Raw genomic sequence first — 24889 nt, 5'->3', positions numbered from 1 at the left:
AGTCTTGCTAAAATATCTGCTTTCTGAGAGTTATTGAACAGAAAAATTAAGCCTCTATTCCTGCTACTGTGAAGCCTCAATACTTTTAGGATCCTGTTCTCTAACAGCATCATTAACAAATTCACTGTTCCAACTGTAGAATTTTTATTACTCATAACTAGGTAGGAAGTAGAAAAACACAGCATGACTTCCTAAACTAAATTTACAAAGTTAAAGTTTTTTTTCTTGCAGATAAACTGAAAGAAAAAAAAAAAAGAAAACTGATGAAATCTGATATGAAAATGCTGAGATCAACTATCTATATAAAACTTAAAGCTGACAGCCTGATAGGGTAATCTTCAGAAAATTGCTACACTTTCAGAACAAGAATATCAGCTAAGTAAAACAACATAGTTCCACTTATTTCAGAAAACCTATGGTGATTTACACTTGGGACTTCAGCATTTTCTCAGATTTGTATTAGCTTACCCCATTCTCCCATATGCTTTGCTGTACTTCGGATCTATTGCTATGGCGCTCTCACAATCCTTTATTGCTTCAATGTAGTTGTTGAGCTTACTTTGAGCAGCAGCCCTAAGAGGAAGAGGGGAGGGAAGGGACAGAGCTTTGTAAAAAAATCCCCACCAATAACAGCAAAAAAACACCCAAACAAAAACCAGCTTAGATATTCACATGTCCATGACTACCTTTAGACTTGTTTAATCTTACTGACTTTTCATTCACTATTTAGGCAATGCCTCAGCTTTCCTCAATTAAGCAGGACAAGCAAATGTTCTGAATTAAGTATGTGCATAAGTGCATTGCTAGATTAGGGCTTTGGAGAACACACACTCACCTTTGAAAACATAAAGGATAAATAATTCTAAGGAACTGTTTTAGATCCAGCATAAGACTATGCACAAAATACATCACAAAATCTATTACAAGAAGTGAAACTCTCAAGTAGTAGTTTAAATAGAAGTATTTTATACAATTGCGCTTTTCCAGTAAGAAGTATAGTTTTACTGCCACTCAAAGGAATGCTGTGATTTATTTCTCAATAATCTCTGAATTACTAAACTAAAATTGCATCTCTATACCAGAGAAATAATAGATGTTGTGGACATTTATACAATAAGACTAAAGACTTGCCCAAATTAAAAAGGACATTGGAACAGATTAGTATTCAAAATTTTACCTGCTTAAAAGGCCTCAAAACACTCTAATTTGTTCTTCCTTGATTAAAAAACTTTTCACTGCATAAAGCATTCTTCATTTTTATTAGGAATGCTAGATGCTACAATCCATCACTGTATTCAATCCTTTCTCCTGTTATAACCTCCAAATTGCATGTTTTTTTCTGAATTTGATTAAAATCTCTTCTGAATGGGACTACTTGTATCTTTTAAATAGTCAGGCTACTTAACAGCTGTCCAACTCCGCAGATACCAGTGAAGATGTATGGATAAAAATTGGGGACAATGCTTAGTCTCGTATGTGTTTGAACAGAAAATGTTTTTTCCATGTTTACAAAAAAATTACATGGCCAGTTAAAACTTCAAGGGCATCTTAGCTCTCTCTTTTTTTTCCACTGCTGCAAGTAAAAAGCAATACTGTTGAAGGCAATAATTCTCCATTGCTTCTATACTAGCTGAAGTAAGATAAGAATAAGGCTTATGTTTCTTCAGATACCACATCACCCTCAAAACTCCAAGCAACTGCCTGTCTTCTTTTAAATAACTTTGTACAATACTGTGCTCACTAACATCAAGATTCATTTTGGTCCTCACAAATGTAATATGTCATGATGTAGCACACAGCGAAATATTTCCACTCTTTTGCCAATTACAGATTTGGTGCTTAAGCCCATTCAGTGATTTTGGGAGGCTTTTGAATCAGGACTTATATTACCATTTGATACCTAAAATCACATATGTGGTCAGTTTTCTCAAGGAAAATAGATGATATACACTTTGAACTACTGTCTTAAAAGGTGTAAAATATTAGCAAACTGTGCATTCCCTTTCTCTTTATGCTTGCCACAAAACACTAAATCATTCACTTGTACTTATCACAAACTAAACTCTGAAGTAATGGAAGCGCAGCTCTAAAAATGGAAAAATCCACTGGGTACAGTGCCGCAAGGCCAGATTGACTGCACTTAAGTTAGTAAACCCTTCTGGTAACAGAGGCACTGAAAAGTGTAGAGCAGAGGGGCTCTAGAGGCAGGACAGTTCCAGTAGGGCTCATAGACTATACTGCCTTTGTTCTTATGCTGGTCTTCAGGGAAGTATACTGAAAGAGCATACTGCTGCTACTGGGATAATATGCCCTTCCAGACTTCCTCTGGTCCCATGTCAGTACTATGGTGAAGAATTGATTATACAATGAAACTACAACAGTCTTATTATTTTTTCAAAAGGTCATGCATAAAAATGCTGAGTATTTATACAATGCTTGAAATCTCCAAAATGGTATACCCACATTGATGATATTTTTTCCAGGGAAAGTCAATACTAGGGGAGATAGACATGGCAGCTAAGTCACTAGAACACTGGAAAAAAGGCTCTTACTACTCTCAACAGACTGGAAACCACAGCCTAAGTTATAATTTAATATAGACATCCTAACTCACAAAAAACTGATCTCAAAGTGTTACAAGTAATTTTAAAGCCCATATTACACCTTTAACTGATACAGATATGCTGAATTAGCTCACTTTTCCTTTAAATCTATTACAAATTTAACATGATAAATTTCTGAATTGTGGGGTTTTCTAGCCTCGTGTTGTTTTGATCTATTTCACAATTTATCTTTAAAATAATGTTCATGAAATTCAGGAATGAAAAGTGTATATTATTGTGTTTTTACCTGTTGCAGTAATAGACTGCATTGTTTGGATCCAGTTCTATAGCCCTAGTATAACAATCCACCGCAGCACCATAATTTTCTTCTTTCATGTGATTGTTACCTGAAATAAATTATAAAAAGCTCTTAAGTAGTTAAAAATATGGTGCTATGTTTGAAAGAAATAGAGCAGCCACATTATAGAATCTATATAAGGCAGTTATGACTGTACTTTTTTGAGATACATTCTTTTAAATGGAATTGGCATAGAATAATGCAAATAAAAATATCTACTATTTCTGTAAAGTTTATTATGTACATTGTAGTCCACCACATAATCCTTCCCCTTCTCATCTTGCTATTTCACACTTCCCAGATAGTTTCTGCTGTTAAGCAAAGATCACTTCGTTGAGAAGTGTAATTGCAATTTTTCGTGGTTTAACCCCAGTTGGCAACTAAGCACCACACAGCCGCTCGTTCATCCTCCCCCTGCCCCGGTGGGATGGGGGAGAGAATCAGAAAAAAAAAAAGTGAGAAAACTCATGGGTTGAGATAAAGACAGTTTAATAGGACAGCAGAGGAAGAAAGAAAAAATAATGATAAAAGAATATACAAAACAAGTCACGCACAATGCAATTGCTCACCACCCGCTGACCAATGCACAGCCCATCCCCGAGCAGCAATTGCTGCCCCCCGGCCAACTCCCCCCAGTTTATATACTGAGCATGACGTCATATGGTATGGAATAGCCCTTTGGCCAGTCTGGGTCAGCTGTCCTGGCTGTGCCCCCTCCCAGCTGCTTGTGCACCTGGCAGAGCATGGGAAGCTGAAAAGTCCTTGACTTAGTGTAAGCACTACTTAGCAACAACTGAAACATCAGTGTGTTATCAACATTATTCTCATCCTAAATGCAAAACACAGCACTATACCAGCTACTAAGAAGAAAATTAACTCTATCCCAGCTGAAACCAGGACACAATTGCAGTTCCACTCTAATATAGATTCATCAGTCTTAACTATCTTTGCAAGCCTCATAATCCAATAGGCTATATGTTAATTTCTTTTTGGTCTCATCTTCTCACATCTCCCAACAACTTTCCTGTAACTACCCATATAACATGGAAAATCAAACAAAAACAAAACCAAGCGCATAAGCCCCACTTCTGTGATGTTGTCCGATAATTCATTCATTAAGATAATGAAAAGCACATATAGCACAGGCAATCTAAAATGATTCAGAGGTAAAATTTCTCACCTTCAAAGCTCAGAACTTCTGCTCTATAATGAAGTTTCATATTTCATATTTTTTAAGCCTAGTATAGCGAAAAAACTAGAAAAATTTAACTTTTATATGGAAAGAAAATTCTGGAATAAGGTCTTTCAAAAGAAAAGATATCTTACACATTCTTTACTCCCCAACAGAGGGCAGTCTTGGTAGTTTCTTTCTTTCCTCATGACAGAGTAGTAGAGAAAAAGCCCTAGTTCAGAGTGCCAAGCTTTAAGGTTGTCCCTGGTCCCACCACTATGGATCCTTGGCCTGCTAGATCCTACAGAAGCCTTGGTTCCCCAGCAACGCCAAGAAATCGTCAGGAAAATTATAGATTTTCACTGACTTCCTTGTATTTTGGAAAAATATTTTGACCCTCTCCCAAAATAAGCAAGAGAAGGGATAGGTCAACAGGTTACTACAGATGTATAAAATTACATAAGCAAAGGCTGGAAAATTTCAGTCAGTGCAACGTTTTATCTCTGCTAGAAAGCAAGAGGCTGTGGAGTAAGCAGTTCTAGGTGCCAGTACTAAATGAAAACAACTATACTTGCACTTATTTATGAACATGGAGAGCTTAATAAACAAAATGAGATTTAAGTAACTAAGTATCATCAATGTAGTACAAAATCACCTCTTCACAACAGTGATATACTAAACTGTAATTATAGTCAGCAATCCCTGCCAGCGAGAAGGCAAACTGAAACTGTAATTGCATGTATACCTTCAAAATATACCCAGAATGTAACCATATCTGCCTCATTTTTACAGGCCCACCATCTACACACCTTTCCTTTGATCTAAGGTAAAGGTCTGCACACTAAATCCTACTGTCAGTTAAAAGACTTGCAAGTTAGCTGCACTCAACAAGATTGCAGCAATTAACATTTCTCTAAAAGAAAACTGCTATCAGTGGCTATCAAAGTTAGAATTTCTGATACTGCTCTGAATCAAAGATGACCTGGGATACGGAGCTAAGTTGGAGCTAGTATCAATGGGTACCATTCTTGCTCGCTCTCTCCAGCTCAAAACTGGCTAAAGGAAAACAGAAAAATAGCTAGACCTACTATTTCTGCTGAGATTAAGCAATTTGGGACAATAGGAAAAGCGGCTGTAATATTTTATTTTAACACCAGACAAAAATTCTTAAGACAAAAAAAAAATAAACAAATGGTTATACTTTTGAATGTATGTCCTTTATAACAAAAATACTACCTATGTTACAATTTATACTGTGGTAATACCCAGCTTTTTTTAGGATTCAGCCACAGTTACGCTATACAAACCCGCACACAATCTGTGCTCTACACAGCTTACATAAAGCCAAAGTGTCAAGTGACAGGCAAGTAAATTCAAGTATTTACTAGTCTGGAGGGTATATTGCTTCCTGGTTTCATAATGACCAAAAAAGAAAACTCAACTATCTGATTTTGTTTCACCATTCATTAGCCAATTTCAACAGTTACCAGGGCTGGTTTGAGAGCAGAGGAGGAGCAGGCTGGTAGCCAAAACGGTGAAGGAATTTATTCCATAGGTAAGGACATACAGATAGAAACAAGGAAATGACAAAGTCATAGGATTACAGTATTATAGAAGATATGACTCAAATGGACTTCACCAAGTTATTTAATTTATCTCCCTAACCCCGGGCAGAAAAGTACTCATAACTGAAAAACATGATACTGGTGACAGATATACATGTGTGAAAATGAGAAGGATTAATATGACAGAGCAGCACTAGAAAACAGAACAAGAAATTTTAATTTTATTATGGGTAATTAACCAAAAGCATTTCAAGCAGTTCCAAACTGCTTACTAATGCCCCTGATAGCTGACACATTTAAATGGCCTTTTCTCAAAGTTTAGACCCCTTCAATTTTTTTAGTAGAGACTTGGAATTGCTTTAGTAGCACTACACAACGACTAACACATAGCACACGTTAATTTTATTTTCTTAGTCCATTTCACAAATCCCTGAGAGCTGACAGATATAGTTACAATCATGGAAACATGATGCGAGACAACTCGCACAACTGGAGTGCTGCAATGGATGGCTATAAGATCTTCAGAAGGGATAGGCAAGGAAAGAGGGGCAGTGGGGTAGCCTTGTATGTTAGGGACTGTTTTCACTGTCTAGAATTTGACAATGGTGATGATAGGGTTGAGTGTTTATGGGTAAGAATCAGGGGAAAGGCCAATAAGGCAGATATCCTGGTCTGTTACAGACCACCCTACCAGGATGAAGAGGCAGACTAAATATTCCATAAGCAGCTGGGAGAAGTCTCACGATCGCTAGCCCTTGTTCTCGTGGGAGACTTCAACTTACCAGATCTCTGCTGGAAATACAATACAGCAGAGAGGAAACAGTCCAGGAGGTTCCTGGAGGGTGTGGAAGATAACTTCCTGACGCAGCTGGTGAGGGAGCCAACCAGGGGAGGTGCCCCGCTGGACCTGCTGTTTAGGAACAGAGAAGGCCTGGTGGGCGATGTGGTGGTCGGAGGCTGTCTTGGGCTCAGTGACCATGACATGACAGAGTTTTCGATTCTTGGAGAAGTAAGAAGGGGGGTTAGCAGAACTGCTACCTTGGACTTCCGGAGGGCAGACTTTGGCCTGTTCAGGAGCCTGGTTGACAGAGTCCCTTGGGAGGCAGTCCTGAAGGGCAAAGGAGTCCAGGAAGGCTGGACATTCTTCAAGAAGGAAATCTTAAAGGTGCAGGAGCAGGCTGTCCCTGTGTGCCAAAAGACGAGCTGGGAGGGGAGAAGACTGGCCTGGCTGAACAGAGAGCTTTGGCTGGAACTCACAAGAAAAAAAGAGAGTTTATGACCTTTGGAAGAAGGGGCAGGCACTACAAGGACTACAAGGATGTCGTGAGGTCATGCAGGGAAAAAATTAGAAGGGCCAAAGCCCAAATGGAACTTAATCTGGTCCTGCACTTGGGTCACAACCACCCCATGCAACACTACAGGCTTGGGGAGGAGTGGCTGGAGAGCTGCCTAGCAGATAAGGACCTGTGGGTGTTGGTCGACAGCTGGCTGAACATGAGCCAACAGTGTGCCCAGGTGGCCAAGAAGGCCAATGGCATCCTGGCTTGTATCAGAAATAGTGTGGCCAGCAGGACTAGGGAAGCGATCATCCCCCTGTACTCGGCACTGGTGAGGCTGCACTTTGAATACTGTGTTCAATTTTGGGCCCCTCACTACAAGAAGGACATTGAGGTGCTGGAGCGTGTCCAAAGAAGAGCAATGAAGCTGGTGAAGGCTCTAGAGCACAAGTCCTATGAGGAGTGGCTGAGGGAACTGGGGTTGTTTAGCCTGGAGAAGAGGAGGCTGAGGGGAGGCCTTAGCGCTCTCTACAACTACCTGAAAGGAGGTTGTAGCAAGGTGGGGGTTGGTCTCTTTTCCCAAGTATCAAGCGATAGGACGAGAGGAAACAGCCTCAAGCTGCACCAGGGGAGGTTTAGATTGGATATTAGGAAAAATTTCTTCACCGAAAGGGTTGTCAAGCATTGGAACAGGCTGCCCAGGGAAGTGGTTGAGTCCCCATCCCTGGAAGTATTTAAAAGACGAGTAGATGTAGTGCTTAGTCACATGGTTTAGTGGTGGACTTGGCAGTGTTAGGTTAACAGTTGGACTTGATGATCTTTTCCAACCTAAATGATTCTATGATTTAAAACATGCATTGCTGTAATACCCACACCTAGAAAGTGCTGAATATCCCTGCAGTCCAATAACCATACTGAGTGCTGCAGCTATTCTTCACTTTCTATGAGCTGGCAGTAACAGACAGCAAAATGAAAAGCTATCATGCATGGCAGGTATGTTATAACTTACAAACTAATTTTCACTTGTGACCTAACCTTGTTTGAGCTCTTATCCTCAGGATTAAAGAGCCAATGAGCAACTTCAACAATTAGCAAAACTTACTTTCAGAGCCAGTAATGGACTGCATTCACGACTACAAATGACCAGTTTTAAGATAAGACAGACATGGAACTTGTTCTCAAAACCAGTAGAACTTTTTCCACATGATTATCCTGAAATTTTTGAGAGGATTACATCTGTCTTGCAATTAGGAACTTACTTATTTTTTCTATAAAACTCAATTATTTGAAAATCCAACAGGTCATAAAAAATGTGATTTATAAAGCATCTATCCACCTGATACCAATTCATATCAGTTATCGGTGCTACATGCTACTTTTTTTTGGGGGGGGGGGAAATAAAATGGATTCCTTCTTGGGTAGCATTAGTGAAGACTTCTATGGTACAGCTGCTTTTCCTCACATCAACAGCAATAACATCTTTCAAAGGGAAAACAAACAACTGGCTTTTCTGTAATTTTTATAGAGCACACAAGTTATTTCACACAATTTGAAATACTAACCCTAAGCTGATGTTTTAATATTCAACTAGCATATAATCCTTGACATCACACAACCTTTTCAACATAAAGTAGAAACTTGTATAGAAATCCCATGGACAAACAGACACATCTATAATATACTGAACAATAACTGTTCATTCTTTAAAGCTTCTAATACTCAGGAATGTTGCCCAGGACTTCATGTGTTATCCCTTAGTTTTTAAGCAACCTCCTGAGCAAGGGAGAGAATAGACTGTATTTTCTTAAGCCCCACATGGAGCAAATCACTTAGCCCTCTTACAACATAACAATCGCCAGAGAATGTAAGTTGAAGTTTTTGTGCAGGGTGTGTGTTGCCCAGCTGCTATACTATCACTATCCATGATAACCCAAAAATCTTAATAAAAGCATAAGATGTTTATTTCTATGTTTATTACAAACCTTCATCCTTTAGTTGGTCAGCCTTTTCAACATCCTCTGGTAAAGAATCTGAGAGAGGCAGCATGTCATTCTGTATGTAAACAAACCAAGATTTTTTTCATTAAAATATAAGCCCTGATTTTACTAAGAAGTTATTTCATCCTGGGCAGCGTTGTATTAACAAGCAACCAGATTTTCTGTAGTGCACAGGAAGTATGAAAGAACTAAAATATCACTAAAACATCCTTAGAAGAGAAAGACAGCTTGCTTTCTACTACTAATGAAACCTTATGGGTCACCACACATTTTAAGGAAGTCAAGGGGAAGAGAGTTAACATGTCTCTTCAATCTTAGTTTATTAACTTCCGACTCTCCTATTTGCCATCCTGGTGGTTCCTGTGCTTCCTCTACTGGGGACTCCCAGATAGAACGTATTATTAGTACACATTTTTAAAGTTCCCATTTTAAGGTTAACCTTCATGGGGATGTTTTTAAAACTGAACAACTAAATTATTTCCAGAAGGGAGTAAGAAGCATCAGAAAACTGCAGATGACCTCAAGCATTTTGCAGACCTTTATCTCTGGGAATTGCAAAATGCTTAACTGAAGGATAAAATGCTTCTAGTGAGAATGAGACATCCACTGTTCAATAATTTTCTATATGGAATTGTCCTTGTCTAGCTGAAATTAATTCCTCCCACTGCCCCAAAAGATTCTCATTCTGCTAGCTTTTATGGAAATGTCACTTTTTTTCATGTTTTCCTTAAGTTTCCTCATCATTTTGACCTATACAGCACTTTAAGGTTGTGTATACAATATGAAATCTTAGCACATATTGGCAAATTAACTCTAAAATCTAAATTAAATTCTTACCTTGTGAAAAGAATTTGTGAACATTTCTATCAAATGCTCTGAAGGTGCAAGATGAGTATCTTCCAGGTTAATCTTAAAAACAGTCTCCAGACACTGAATTGCAACTTACAAGAAAAAAAAAAAAAGAAAAAAAAAAAGTCACTAGTTTCTTAGAAGTGTAATTTCATTAATTTATTTATAAAGCTGTGATTCACTTCCTTATTCAGCTAGTAAAAGCAGCTCTTTGGAACACATCATAAAATAAAGAGAGGCTACCTGATCCCCAAAGAACTGACTGCCTAGAAAATAGTATAAGCTATACAGAATCTATGCATAGCTCGGCCATTATTGTTAAACCAATTTAAAAATTTTATTTCAATTCTTTCAATCATTTGATGTCTTTTTTATTTATTTCTTTCTTTACATAAAAATATGAGTATATAACAAAAGCACCACAATTCATAATACAACTATGCATGTGTCACGCACCTCACCCCAAAACACCACAACCAAATGGCCATATATTTGTGTGGCATAATATCTAAACGTTTTAGACTGAAGAAGAATCTTTGTAAAGCCTAGTTTGAACAGAAAAATTAGTTTAATGTTATATTTTGTTTTATAGATATGACTTTTTTAACCTAAACTAGAGATAACCAGGAGTAGCTGAATTCAAATTAAAATTCTCAGTTTACCCACCCATACATTAGCACCTTTATTACTTACCTTCCAAGCTTTCTTGTTCATCTTGAGTGAAAGTATCCATCTGACTCTGCTCTCTCAAGAAATGAATGACTGCATAAACCAAGCGTTTGACTGATGACATTTTGAAATTGATGAGTTTCTCCTATGTCCTAAAAAGAATAGGATCTCTTATTTAAAAAACAAAAAAAAGAAGAAAAGCTTTAGAATATGACAGGGGACATGCTTTGGGCCCATCCGTGAATTCCTTGAGTATTCCAACCTCCCACTGACCTCGGTAAAAAGTACACACAATACACAAAAACTTATCCTTCACCAGAAAGCCCAACAACACGATGCCTTGAAACAAGTCATTAAATTGTATGGATTATAGAGAACTCCTGTAATCATTTAATTTAACTATCAGCAAAAGAGCACAGATTTCCTCAGATTCATTCCTGTGGGAGAGTTAATCGAGAATAGTTTAGCAACTTTTTTTCCTGAGGGACATAGTTTGGATTTTATTTCTAAGACACATGCACTTTGAAGCAGGAACACATGCTTAAGAAATGATCGTTTAAAAATCTGCATTGATAAACATAATGACATAATGAAACATGCTTTAATAAAAGGTATTCTGTTTTCTGATATTGTGCTGCTGAATGGTTTATATTCACTTTGGACAAAAAACTGGAACACTGTGACCTCAATGCACAGTTGTGATTAGTGACACTACTAGCTCAGTCTGATTTGCATTCAGCATCAGCTGGGAGTTACATAACTTTGAGGAAAATTTTATTCCAATTTTCTGAGTTATTTTTCCTTAAACCGTTTCGATTTAAAAGGGCACAACCTTATCCAGTCATCGGGGGAAGCAGGTTAAAAAAAAAGAGCATAAAATGAATAGCAAGACCAGGGCCAACCCTCGCTAAGTTATTTTCTCTCTGCAACCCCCGAGCAAACCGATGTGCAGCCAAACCCACGCCGAGCAACCGCCACCGCGGGGAGGCTGCCGGAGGTGCACAGCGGCAGTACCCGCCGTATTTGGGCTCCCCGCACAGAAGGATCGAGGAAGCGGCCGCCGCCGTGCCCCACTCCTCGCCGAGAGGCCCAACCAGACGGGCAGCATAGCCCCCACAGGCCACAATCCGCCCGCCACACCCCCCACCACCCCCCGGCGTCCACCTCCCGGTCCCGCGGCAGGCCCGGGCGCGGGGCCTCTCGCTCAGGCCCAGAGAGCAGGTCTGCCCCACCGCCCGCGGGACCTCTCGGCACCGCGAGGACAGCGGTCGCGCCGCCCGGCCCCTCCCGCCGCCTCGGGCCCAGCGAGCGCCCGGACGGGGCCCGATCTGCCCCGCCATCCCCGAGCTCCGGGGACGAGGGGCTCCGGAGAGAAGATGCGCAACCTCCCCACGCCCGCAGAGCGGGGCGAGGCTCCCTACGGAGACAGGGCATCACCCTTACCGTGCGAGATGCAGCAAACTCCACGACAAACACCGTCCCAGTCCCTGTCAGCGCCGCCGCTAGGTAGGAGAGAAAAGGGGCGCGAGGGCGAGCGCACGCGCCGCCACAGCAAGAGAAAGAAAGCAGGAGGGGGGAGGGCACGTGCAGTGGCTGCGCGTGCTCGCAGTGGACACGCGCTCAATCGGTAGTAGCGGGAAGAGCGTGAGGAGGCGGATACGCGGGTCGGCGGGCTATGCCCACAGCAGCTGGAATGAATCTGCTCCTTCCTCCTCCGACCCCGCCTCCCTTCGCGTCGTCCTCCTTATGCTGGCCCTGTGCGCAGGCGCAGCTTGCAGGTAGGCGTAGAAGGGAAGGAGGTGCCTCATAGTCGGCCGTAGTGGGTGGTCTCTGGTGCGGGAGCTGTTTGTCTGGAAGGTGTGAGAGTCTTGAGCTCCCCGCGGTTGACAGGGAGATCTTAGTCCCTTGGGGAGATAGGCCTGGGCTGTGGCCAGGTGTTCTGGCGCGGCGGTGGGGTTTGGTTGACCCTTGTGCGGCCGGGCTGAGGGGGGAGCTTCTGAGCGGTTCTGAGGAAAGAAACGCCCGCTTGCTGGCGGGACGGGCTGGGCCGGGCGGTGGGCTGCAGGTGTGCGGGGCGTGCTCCGAGCGGCCAGGCAAACAATAGGGCAGGAAACTTTACATTTTGTGGGGTTTATTTCCTTAGCTCTTGGCGTGTTTCCCGCAGTACGCCTTCCCTGAAATAACCACCGTTATGTACAGCTTCCAGGTGGACAGTGCTGGTGAGGTGAGGTCTCTGCCTTACAATTCTTGCACCGAGTATCAGACGTACCGCAGGAGAAATGGGCGGGAAAGCAATAGAGTGAGGATAAGGCTATAGCAGTGGGGCTTTTCAGCAAGGTATGTGTGAAGCAAGATGGGGCCATGTGTTTTTAATAGCTTTATAAAAAGGTGTGTCACTATTTAACATTATATGAGGTGTGAGATGAGTACAAATATATTATTGGTTTTAAGGTGGTAATTGTTTTCTCTGTAATGAATACTAGGTCTAAATGGACCCAGAAAACCAGTGTGGAAGAAGGCTTGTAGGCAGTACTAGATGAACTAGACAAATGAGAACCTGAAATTAGCGTCACTGGAGAAATTGAGAGGACAGAAGAACATAAGCAAAGGACCGGATTTAATAGAGAATATGGAAATAATTGAAAGGTCACAATGTAAATACATTGTGGTGATGAGAATGGAGCTGAATTTGAGTGTAAAATGAAGATGGATACCTCTTGTGGACTTTTGAGAAATTGCAGTTTGTAGAGAACTGCTAGTGCAAAACAACAAGATGTCTCAAACAGCCTGGGTGCTAAAACCACAATGCAGATCGACGGTCGCTAGGACCCAGGACCGGACAGTACCCTGGAGTGAGGGTGAGGGAGGGAGCCCTGTGGAGACAGGCTGGCCTTGCCTCGGCCCCATCTCCCGCGGTCTGTGAAGCATCTTATTCCCCCCTCCCCACACCTACTGCCTGGGGGACAGTCCTGGTATCACTCCTCTTGGTTTGACTGGTCGCTGATGTAATTTTCCAATTAGCAAAACTACTAACCACTTGTGCCTTGGGAAAGGAATTTGGGAGAGAGCTAAAAGATAACAAACTGTGGAAAGCTAACGGCTCTAACCTTGAAGAAGAGCTAACAAGCTGACAAAAGTGAACATCTTGGCACCAAAGACTGGACGGTGGCCAGAGAAGATAAAACTGCAGAATCTAGGTGAAAGGTAAATGTGGCGAGGGGAGATCGTGACCACCGACTCAATTCAGGACCGAAAAGACTTGCCCCCCCCCCCCCAAGGAGCATGCGTGCTAATTTACATAGCAAGCGAGGCTAATTTTAATACAGTAAACCAGTAGTGTGTGCAATGTTAATCACTAACCAATAAGTGTAAATTTAGGTGGGTTTATACTAATCATGTAACCTGATAAATGTGCTGTAGTTTGTATGACGGTGCTCGTGCGTGCATGATTTGTGGAATTATCATCACCGAGTACCCTGCGCAGAATCAACATCTCTATAAGAATCTTCACTTCTCCTCGCTCTTCTCCTTTTTTCCTCACCGAATACCCCTGTTGGCAGGACCAACGCTGGATCCAGGACTGGTGATTCTCTTTTCCTTCTCTCTCTCTCCCTTTCACTTTTCCTAAGGTGATTAAGTTGTTAAAGTTGTTAAATTGTAGTCAAGTACTGTATGGCCTACCTTGACTTTCCATAAAACAGCATAGCTGGGGTGGATATAACCGTGAGAGGGTTGGTGGGTATCGAATATTTGTATTCAATATTTGTCTCTATAGAAGCTTTCTATTAAAGCTGGTGTTTGTGTACGGACCTCGAGTGTTGGTCCACCTTAATCCCCACTGAGAGGATTTGCGAATCTTAGTCACTCCTCCCCCCTCCTCCCCAGGTGGGATGTGATACAATTATGTGCTTACTGCATAAAACATACCATTTTTGTCTCATTTCACAGTCTTTGTTCAGGTCGAATTAGGATTGAAGGGTACTAGCAAGTTAGAAAATAAGATTCACAATCTTTTCTTTTCGTAAAGCTTCTGCTGTTGTAAATGAACTGATCAATTTACTGTTGTCAAATAAAGTGCACAACTATTTTTTTTTTCTTCCCAATATACATTTACATTCTTTTTCTATAGTAATTTTCACTGTTCTTCATGTTTTATGTTGACTGTCCTTGTTTGTCCTACAGATTTTTCAAACCAAAAAAGGAAAGGAAGTGTTTAAAGGATGGATGGTTTTTTCTTTGGGGGGGGGGGGGGGGGGGGGAATTAAAAGGTCTATCTTTGTTTGCAATTTGCATTTGGAAACTAAAGATAACTCCTTCTTAAGTAATAATAAAGTATTGGGTATTGGTTTAAATATTTCTTCATAGCTTGTTTTAAGTACATCTGGAAATAATCACTGCAGTTTAATTGTGATTTTTTTTTGTCAGTCATCATTTGAGTGCCCAAATAATTATTTCACAAAAGAAAGTGATCTTGAATGCCAAATAGTGACCTCTAACTTTAAAAAGTGCTATAGTGAGATCTGTCTGTGCCAAATGCAGTCCTGACACAGAGCCAAGTACTTCTCGAAGGAAAATGGCCCAAGAATTCAAGGCATGTATTCGCTGTTCCAGACACTGTCAAGAGCCAAACGGGTGAAAGGACTGAGAAGCGAAGCGTAACGAGGGCTTCAAATGTGTTTGTCCAGCAGGAAAAAGTGATGACTTGTATTTTGGGGCTGTGGTCTCATTCCTTTAGCTCAATTGAAATAGCGTTGCCCTGTGATTAACTTTGAACTACGTAACTATACTTTGTTCTGTTTTGGACTTCTCTCTCTTTTTTTTTTTTTTTTTTTTTGTAACTTATTCTTGGTTTTGTCTTGGGTTACTCAGTCCTCTGCTTACTTTGCTTGATTTTTGTCCTTGCTTTACTACAAAATACACAATTACTTCTTGTCTGAAACTGAGAGTCAAAATTGAAACAATATGGAGATACATTTAAAATTCAAGCAAGAATTAAGGTTATCTAAATAGTACAAAGATTGTAGCCTATTAAATTTCTGTGTTAAAATCCATCCTGAGAACACAGATCCACTGCAGTATATCTTATGTTATATTAGATGCTGCTGAATACTCACTGTGGTTTGTTTCTGAAATGCTTTTTAACTTCTTCATTTAAAGAAAAAAAAAAAGTCTTATGTTCCACTGAATATGAGGCTTGGCTGTTACAAAGCTTTACTTAAACCATGCCTGCCTGCTATCACTTATACATGTTTGGTAGCATTTGAGTCTTACTTTCAGGGAAATGCCAACATATGGCATATTATTCAAGTATTAGATAATTTGTCCTGAGGGAAACTGTCAATTTTTATATTGCCTTAATGGGAAGTGTCTTTTTTTTTTTTTTAACAAGGCTGCTAGGTGGAGTCAAAGTGTTGAGGCCCTGTGAATGTTAATTGCAGTTACCTGATGAATATGGTCTTCACATACACAATGCTGGCTTCCAGCATGCAGTGCTGGTTCTCCTGCAGCCTGTAAGACTAGGAAGTGTTGTTTAACTAAGATCTACTATTTCAAAAGATAAAGACAAAAATGATCTTGCTGCTCTTATTTTTCAATTAGCAGCTTTTACAAAGCTTCATACAGGAAATTACTGCTTAAAAAAAATAAGTTCATTGTGTTTGTTGTGATTTGCAAATCTGCTCTTATTTATATCCATAGGAATGCCCCCCAAAGTGTACATAAGGTGCAGCAAGAAAAGCATCTTTGTATTTATTTGCCCTTAGAGTATTTAAAAACTAGAAGATGACTAAGTCATCTGAATGTGACACTCTCTCCCTCCCTTTTAAAATCTTCTGTCTTGGCTCCCACTTTACCCCTGAAGCTGTTATCCCAGACCTCTTGTCAGCAGAGAATATAGTTTTCCATCCTACATGAAGCTGATATACTCTGAATTTTGTGTGGCTATGTGGAACTGTCAGATCTATGGGCAAGTACAATGAACCTATGTGTATATATGTTTCCCAGAAATACATTTGTAAATACATTTTATTATTCTGTAAAATTGTACTTGTCATTGTAACTAATGCTGTTTAGGGGAAGACTAATTTGAAAACTAAAAATACCATTAAAAAGTCTTGGATGGAATCATAGCTATCCATATGTAATCAGAATTAAATGAGATAGCAGACTTAAATCTTGACCATATTGGAAAGTGATTATCATTATTAGTAGGAGCGTCTTGTGGACAAGCTTGCAGGTTTTTGTGTTTGTATTTTTTAAAGCTGGTACTACCCTTTGCTGCTTCTGCTTCATAGATTGTGGCTTTTTTGTTTTGTTTTAATAGTGTGCTATTACAAAGGGCTGCTTGGCATGTTCTAGTCATGGAAAACGTTTTTAAACAAAACTAGACTTACATAAATGTTTAATATGTTTAAAATATTTACTGCATAAGTTAAAAATCAGTCTATAAATTCAGTTGCTTTCTTTGTCTTTGCAGCAGTTATGTTGGCCACTGTATTGCTCTAAGAGTATTATAAAGGTCCTTTTCATTTGTAAAATCAAATCAAATTTATATTTTCCAGAAGCAGCAAGTAATCAAACTATAGATTTGTTGGTAAAATAAATTACCTGGCGTTCTAGCAAAAATAGCAATGATTGCAGTCTATAACTTAAAGCTTTGATTTCTTCTTAAAAATCCTCTTGTAGAAGTAGCTACTAAGCTTTTAAATTATTATTCAACTTACACTGCTTTTGGTAGGAAATTAGCATTGTTACTGCTTTTGGGATTGGCAGATTAATACCATAATTTGTGAAAAAAGCTGCTTCTGTAATAGTCTTTGTAGCTGAAAGTCCAAACCAAACCTTCTGTGCCATTCCTTCTGAACTTCTCATAGATGGATGAAGCAGTACACAAATGCATAATATTCTACTGACGTTATTAGATGCCATAGGACTCACCCAAAAAAAAGGCCCGTGTAAGTTGCTAGCAGAGGCCAGTTAGATATTCACAGTAAAAATACAAGGTAAATAAAGGTACTTTAATTTTGAAGGACCTCACAGGGACATAGGGACTGGAAGGGACAGTTGGGGTGGTCAAGTCTAGTCCTGTGCTACCTTAGGTAACCAAGTAATATGATCCATTTTGTAAACTGGTCAAGCTTCATGTTAAAAAAATAGAGGTGGTTTTACTTCCGTAATCTTTATCGGGCAGCTGTTTCAGAATCTCACTGCCCTGATAGTTACAAATGTCTCTTAAATTTCTAGCTTACATGTTTTCCTGACCAATTTATTCTAATTTGTTCTTATGTCAGTATTGCCTCTTAGCATCAATAACTATTTTCATTTTGGGGCATTTAACTGGTATGCTTAATGACAACAATCATCTTGACTCTTTTGCTAGACTAAACCCATGCATTTAATATGTATTTTCTAGCAGTAGTGCAGGCTTAGGTGGCTATTGGCACTCTTTTGATCCTTTGTTTATGCCAGTACAACTGTTTTGAAGTCACATCAAATAGATGATGGAACTGATAAGCTGAAAAAAAGCTGCCTCCCTCCTCCATTTTTTTGTCTGCTTCATTTTTTTCACCTGTATGCTGACCTGACTCTTTTCAAAGTACAACCCTACCAGTAGTTATGCTGCTGTCATTGATGGAATGGTGTACAGGGACAGAAATGAGCAGCAGAGGGAGGAACAAGAAAGAAGAGGAATATCTTAAGGCAATACTGCTGCTGAATGTGGACCTTATCCTTAATCCAGACTTGTTTAGATAAGTCTACTATTCTACACTGCCCTGCAGAAAATTGAGTGTAATATCTGAAACAGTTTGAACTAGTCAGTTCAGGCATTAGCAACAGCCTACCCATGGCCACATGGGATAATTGCAGTATATATGTAACCTTACTTACAGACCTACATTTGTTTATCCTTCTGTCTAATTTAAACTGAATCAACTTCTGATTGCTCAGTCCAAGCAATGATTGGCGCTTTTATAATGTTGCTGCCGTTTACCAAAAGCAAGCCTAAAATAATAATTGCATCTTGTTGGTTCAGTTGCTCTTTGAAGAATGCTGTTTGCTATTGTATCTGTTTCCTACCATTATTAATAGAATTTATTTTCCAGTTTATATCTGGGAAGTTAGTTTCCCTCAGTGATACAATTCAGTGTAATATTTTCTTTCTAATAACATGACATGTGTAGTTGCAGAGCATTTTTGAAACAGTCATACTATTTTAGCTATGCTCTCCTTTCTTGTTTCTTTATAGTCTATTTAATCTTTAATTTTACATTTGGCATTGTTGCCTTAATGAGCAAATAAGACAAAGTTAGTAAATTATCAATTTTATTGCAGTATGATAGATGACATTTGAGGAATTTATTTGTTTACAGTTTTATGTAGACAAAGAATATGAAATACCAAGCCATGAAAGAAATGGCCAAGATTTCATCTGTGCATATATTTTTACTTGCATGTTGTTTTTTATTAAGCTACTGTGATTTACATTGGCCTCAAGTACAATCTGATTGACTGGTAATAAGGCAACAACATGTGTAAATGGTTATTTGAAGGTGTTTGCACATAGTGATTGTTTTTATGTGAAATGTTATGTTATAGTTTTTTGAAAGTCCATCTTCATTTGGTCAATTAGAAAGACTTGCAGGTCTGTCTTGAGTTTGTACTGCCTTTGAAGGGAAGGTGGTGGATGTAGTTTTTTTGAATTTTAGTAAGGCTTTTGATATTGTCCCTCACAGCATCCTTCTGGACAAGTTGTCCAACTGTGGGATGAGCAGGTTAACGGTGCGCTGGGTGAAGAACTGGCTGAAGGGCAGAGCTCAAAGGGTTGTAGTGAATGGGGCTACATCTGGCTGGTGACCAGTCACCAGCGGTGTTACTCAGGGCTCAATTCTAGGGCCAGTTCTGGTTAATATTTTTTATCAATGATCTGGATGCAGGAGATGAATGCACCATTAGCAAGTTTGCTGATGATACTCAACTTGGGAGGTTGACAGCAGGCTCAATATGAGTCAGCAGCGTGCCCTGGCAGCCAAGAGGGCAAACCACATCCTGGGGTGCATCAAACACAGTATAACCAGCCAGTCAAGAGAGGTGATTATCCCGCTGTATTCAGCATTGGTGCAGCCTCACCTTGAATACTGTGTGCAGTTCTGGGCCCCACAATTTAAGAAGGATGTTCAGGTCCTTGAATGCATCCAGAGGAGGGCAACAAAGCTGGTGAAAGGGCTGGAAGCCAAGTCCTATGAGGAGCGGCTAAGGACTCTGGGTTTGTCTAGTTTGGTGAAAAGGAGGCTGAGGGGCGACCTCATTGCTCTCTGCAGCTTCCTGAGGAGGGGAAGTGGAGAGGGAGGTGTGCTTCTCCCTGGTATCCAGTGACAGGACACGTGGGAATGGTTCAAAGCTGCACCAGGGGAGGTTTAGACTGGACATTAGGAAGTATTTCTTTACCGAGAAGGCGGTCAAACACTGGAACAGGCTTCCTCCTAGAGAGGTGGTTGATGCCCCAAGCCTGTCAGTGTTTAAGAGGCATTTGAACAATGCCCTTAACAACATGCTTTAACTTTTGGTCAGGCAGTTGGACTAGATGATCATTGTAGGTCCCTTCCAACTGAAATATTCTATTTATTAATCTACATAAATGCTTCCTTGTATCAGCAGGAGACGACAAGGTATCAGCATTTCAAAACTAGCCAGTTTCTGTTCTGTGTTTTCCTGTCTCTAATAGATACAGACAACCACTTTTTGGCATTTATGGCAATCCTTTATAAAGCTGTCAAATTTGTATGTGTATTCCTCAATGTAACTAGCCAACATACTAAGAAAATCGGGTGGCCTAATCTTTTTTTAGTATTTAAAAGTAGTGCTCTGCAGCAATCAGGGACCCTGCATTCAAGTTCATTAAATCAGTCCAACTTTATTAAACTTGTTGGACAGGCTGAAATTAATATAATCTGCTGGTGCTGTGACTATTTTAGTGTTTGTTTCTGATAATATGTAGCTGGTCAGTGACAACTGTGTTTTCTACATGTCTAGGTGAAGGTAATGAATTGCAGAAAGCTGTAGGTTCCCATTAAAAAAGAATGTTTCATATCTTGCACTTTAGCATAGTTGACAGCTTTTATGTTTTTTGGGTTGTTTTCCTTTGATTCTATTTCATTTCTGTTTTGACCTTAATTTGGCACATTTCGTATTCTTTCTGATATTCTCGGGGGGGGGGGGGGGGGTAGAGTTCAGAGCCTTGAACCTGCTTTTGAGGAGGTTCCTCTTAAGCTCCCATGAGGTTGTAAGAGAACTGCACTAGCAATGTGTGAAAGATTAGACATAGCACAGTCCAGTGGGAAGCTGTTCGTGACTTAATGAAGTACTGTTCTTTAATGGATTTGTAGATTCAGGGTAGAATTCAGTAGATTTTTGGGATGGGCAACTAATGCATTCTGAGAATGCTAATGCTTACCCTTTTGCTTTCATGACAGCAACTTCTAAATGAGATTCAAAGTTTCAGTAGTCCAGTGGAGTCCAGCTATTAATGTCAGATTTGAGTTAGTATCAGAGAAATAGAACAGAGGTGGAAGGAATATTATTTATTCAGGCTTCATTTTCAGAGTTAAATCGTCAATATGCTGGACACTGATGTTTCTGTATGCCAGTAGAAGGGAAAAGTAAACATCTTGTCTACACTGGTATGGGAGGATTTGAAGAAACTGTGGTAACAAGGAAAAGGATTCTCAAGATGAAGTGTAGATAGCAATGTTGTCCTTCATTTTTGTCTTGCATAAAAATAATTTTGACTAGGCTATTTCTAGAGGATTCCTCTTATAGACCAGTGAGACTTTTAATAAAAGTCTTGCCTTCAGACAGAAGCCCTGCATGTGTCTCTTCTCAGATTGTTGGCATTTCACTCTTCTGCTTTGTTTTTCCTTCAGGCTAAAATTGCCTATCCTTTTTTGTTGCTCCCTGCATTGTATGCCAAAACCTATCTGAGCACTTATGCACATACCAGACTGGTTTTGCAAAAAAATTAATACAGGTACAGTGGCTAATGTTAACAGAAAAAGGTATTTAATATAAAATACTGTTAAGTAAACATCCCTTTTAGAGTAGCGAGCTCTCTGTGCATGTTCTTATATTTCTTTAGTTATGGTTGAAAATTGTAAGTTGTCATTATTACCATAACAATGTTGTGTTGTTTTTTTTAAATTATGCGACTGAAATGGGGAGGCAGATAGTAAGTCTGCCAGCCAGAGATCCTCCTATGATACTAAACACTGCAGCAAGTTTTACTCCTTGAATGCAAGCTGTCTTTTAATTACTATCAAACTATCATCTCCCTCAGCAACTACTTCATGTATAACTGAGCTATTACTGTATTCTCCAGATGGACATTTTGTTGACTATGTGGGTTTATATTAGCCCCACTTCAGTCAGTTGCCTGAGTCTGTATCCTCCTCCTTCGTACAACCAAGTTGAGCGTTGGTTTGTTGGGGTGGGAGGGTAGAAGCCTGTATTTCTGAAACCAGTGTCGTATTGGAGCAATGAATCCAAATATAAGTTACTTTTTTTAATATTGTCAAAAAGATTAGTGAAAAGGCAGCTGTTGCTTGCACAGCACAACTAAGATCAGTTACATATGTGAACTTTTCTGCTAAATAAAGCTGAAATATAGTTGATTTATATAATCAGGATTAATAGTACATAAATTACAGTAAACTTATGTACCTCTTCTGGCAATAGAGTGAAACTGTCTATATAAAATCTACAACAATTAAAGGAGTAAATTTTCAAGTAACAACTAGAAGTTTTCCTCCCATAGCTGATTATGTGGCAGACATCCTGCATAAATATAAAATTATTTGTTATAATGAACATGACCAAATGACTTTTTTTTTGTGTGCATCTTTGCAGTTCTTGGTCTTCATAATCTACAAATCACTATGTGGGTTTTATTCCTTATTTAAAAAAATGCAAATACTGTCTATGTAGCACTTCAGTAACTGTAATTCTGTTTTTCTTAGAAGATTGGTAACTTAATCTGTCTATTTTTGTCAGTACCAAAGGTTTTAGCTCTGTCCGCAAATATATTAGATGGCACTTGGTCATCCTCTAGATGGAAAAGGTAGAAGACTGACATCTGATTTATTTAAAATTAGACTTAATTGATAAGGGTAACAGCTGTGTATGGTCCTGCTGGACAAGCTATGGCTCTAAAAAGGACTTTGTTCTTGCTTCTAAAAATAGTCTGTAATTATTAGAGGTCTGACTTTTTTTAAATGTTAACTATAAACTACCTATTGAACTAGAATCTTGTTATGCAAAGATCATTTTTATATTTTCAGGTCCGTTGGGCCACTAGTGTTGAGAATGACATTAGGAGCAGAAATTGCTAGCCAGCTCAAGGCTTCCTCATACATAGCATCAGGCCATAACCTTTTGAGATGGGACCTGTCACCAGAGCAAATTAGAACAAGAATAGAAGAACTAATCAGGAAGACAAAGCATGTATATGACAGTGTTGGGATGCTTGATATTGGAGGAGTAACATATGAAAATACTGTATGGGCCTTGGCAGCTATAGAAGTGGAATATGCAGGTTAGTGTATGTTTTCTGTGATTCTTTCTATAGGGCATTCCATCTGCACACGAAGAAACACTGAGGAAAGATAGTTGTTGCTTACAGTTCTGATCCATGCTATTCTTGTATAGAATGTGTAGAGGTCCTCTGGTCATAGCAATTTTTCAGGACCTCTCAGCAATATGTAACATGATCAGCTACAAAGTTCTGCTGCTTTATTCTAGAGACAAAAATCAGGATTAGCCAAACTGCTGTCAATCTTTTTGACACATGCGGAGAACTGCAGTGGTCACCTGTTTTCTTTTTGCATGTGATGCTCTACAGTTACATTTTCTTTTCCAACTGTGTACAACCGCTAGGGGACAATGTGCAACATATAGACTACAGTGTCTGTGGTATGCATATTACATTCAAGCCTGATAAGCAGCACCTTTCTTCAGACACTGTAGAATCTGACTGAGACAAGCAAGTCAAATGGAACAATGGAGAGGTTGATATGCTCTTAGTAGAGAAAAGGTGATGGTTGAGAATGGGGGAGTTTTTGAATGCTTTTTTGAAAGAGGACTACTTGCTCAGTTTTATTATTATGGCCTGCAAGGCCTTGAAGAATCCAAGGAGAGGTGTTGGTCATGCAGTCACATCTAGATTGTTCTGAATGAATTATCAAGGTATGCCTATATATGGATGGAGTTTAATGGTCAAACACAGGTCATTCAGTTAATTTGTTAATAATTATCAGTCAGAGGAGATGGGAGCAATAAAAATGTGTCTGTAGTGGCTTTGTTTTGAAAAACCTATCACATGGTAGCTGCGTGACTCTCAAAGTAGTTGGTGTAATAAAATATCAGGTTCTCTTAAATCCTCTAAAAAAAACTGCAATAGCATCAGAAGTGCTGAATACAGCCACCTTGGCTTGGAGCAAAATCTTCACCTAGCAGAAGAGAGCAGGCTGTAGCTCAAATGATTGTACTGTAATTAGTCTCTTTCACATTACTTAGAATTACAGTTTGGGCATGTCCAGTGAATTGACTGGAATTGATGCTGGCAGAAAGACTGAGTCATCTTCATCTGAACAGCTTCCTGTCAGATTCAGTTTTAATTGTACCAACGTATTTGGTACAATTATCGTAAGCCTTTTCACCAAGGCATAAACTCTCTGCTTTAAATTAAATTAGAAGGAAAATCTAGGTTTGATTCAGAAAATAGTGGCCATTAGCTTCTCAGCATAGCCACCAAAACTTGCATCTTCCAAGATGTACTTTTTTCTCTACATGCCATTGCAATAGCGGGTCATATTTAATCTTTTAATGCTAATCTTCAAAGCTGTATGTGAAATTACCATGACTTACCTGTGGAAACAGCCCATGGCATATGATAAGGTTGTATTACCACAGCAAGACTTCCATTAGAACCTTGGATTTGTAAGTCCTGTGTGTCCCTTTCACGTGTACATGAAAGAGCTACCCCAGTAACTGGAATTCATTATCTGAAAAGACACAGATGACAACAAGCCTTACGTTTCACTTGGAAGCTGCTGAAACTTACTTCATCATTTTGAACTATCTTGGCATGAGGGGGGGAAAAGTTTCCTATGGACTTCAAGAAGAACCATATGCCCATGTTTGCATTCCAAAGATTTCTAAAGGGCTGAGAATACTTCAAGGTTTGATAAAACAACTTCAATTACATAAAATTACAAAGCTTTAAATCATCTGCAGATATTGTTACTCTAAAATGTGCTTTTGGGAAGGGGAGTAAAATTATAATTGGTTTTAAATTAATTCAGCTGGTCATAATGACTAATTTCTATTTTAGCACTTCTATTCAATGTCATTATAAAGATACAATATTCCTTTAAGAACTAAGGATTTACTTAATCTCAAAAATATATTCTA

The 24889-nt window shown here is 39.5% G+C and overlaps 2 protein-coding genes across 18 annotated transcripts in view; one reads left to right on the top strand and one right to left on the bottom strand.

Annotated features, from left to right (window-relative positions):
• Positions 1 to 12011, bottom strand: part of LOC104023411 (small glutamine-rich tetratricopeptide repeat-containing protein beta) — a 29813-nt gene extending 17802 nt beyond the window's left edge. For 2 of the 3 annotated variants that reach the window (XM_087762570.1, XM_087762572.1), the window contains exons 1-6: positions 11873 to 12011; positions 10454 to 10581; positions 9749 to 9852; positions 8897 to 8966; positions 2851 to 2950; positions 469 to 573 (exon numbers count right to left, since the gene is read on the bottom strand). In XM_087762570.1, the coding sequence (XP_087618696.1) occupies positions 469 to 573; positions 2851 to 2950; positions 8897 to 8966; positions 9749 to 9852; positions 10454 to 10553 (479 nt within the window). In that variant the 5' untranslated portion in view covers positions 10554 to 10581; positions 11873 to 12011. Of the gene's footprint in view, positions 1 to 468; positions 574 to 2850; positions 2951 to 8896; positions 8967 to 9748; positions 9853 to 10453; positions 10600 to 11872 lie in introns of all 3 variants that reach the window. The other variant, XM_087762571.1, reaches the window with a different exon arrangement.
• Positions 12012 to 12081: 70 nt separating this feature from the next.
• Positions 12082 to 24889, top strand: part of LOC148055177 (trafficking protein particle complex subunit 13-like) — a 56017-nt gene continuing 43209 nt past the window's right edge. For 5 of the 15 annotated variants that reach the window (XR_015705832.1, XM_087762575.1, XM_087762573.1 and 2 more), the window contains exons 1-3: positions 12222 to 12286; positions 12573 to 12653; positions 12913 to 14012. Coding sequence is in view for 5 of the 15 variants with exons in the window: in XM_087762575.1 (XP_087618701.1) it covers positions 13839 to 14012 (174 nt within the window). In the remaining 10 variants the exon portion in view is untranslated. The other 10 variants (XR_015705835.1, XR_015705830.1, XR_015705836.1 and 7 more) reach the window with 10 other exon arrangements.

This window comes from Nipponia nippon, unplaced genomic scaffold (assembly GCF_047370975.1).
Source record: "Nipponia nippon isolate SJK-2023a ecotype South Korea unplaced genomic scaffold, ASM4737097v1 scaffold_26, whole genome shotgun sequence".
Lineage (NCBI taxonomy): Eukaryota > Metazoa > Chordata > Aves > Pelecaniformes > Threskiornithidae > Nipponia > Nipponia nippon.
This window is presented reverse-complemented; position numbering and strand designations above follow the sequence as displayed.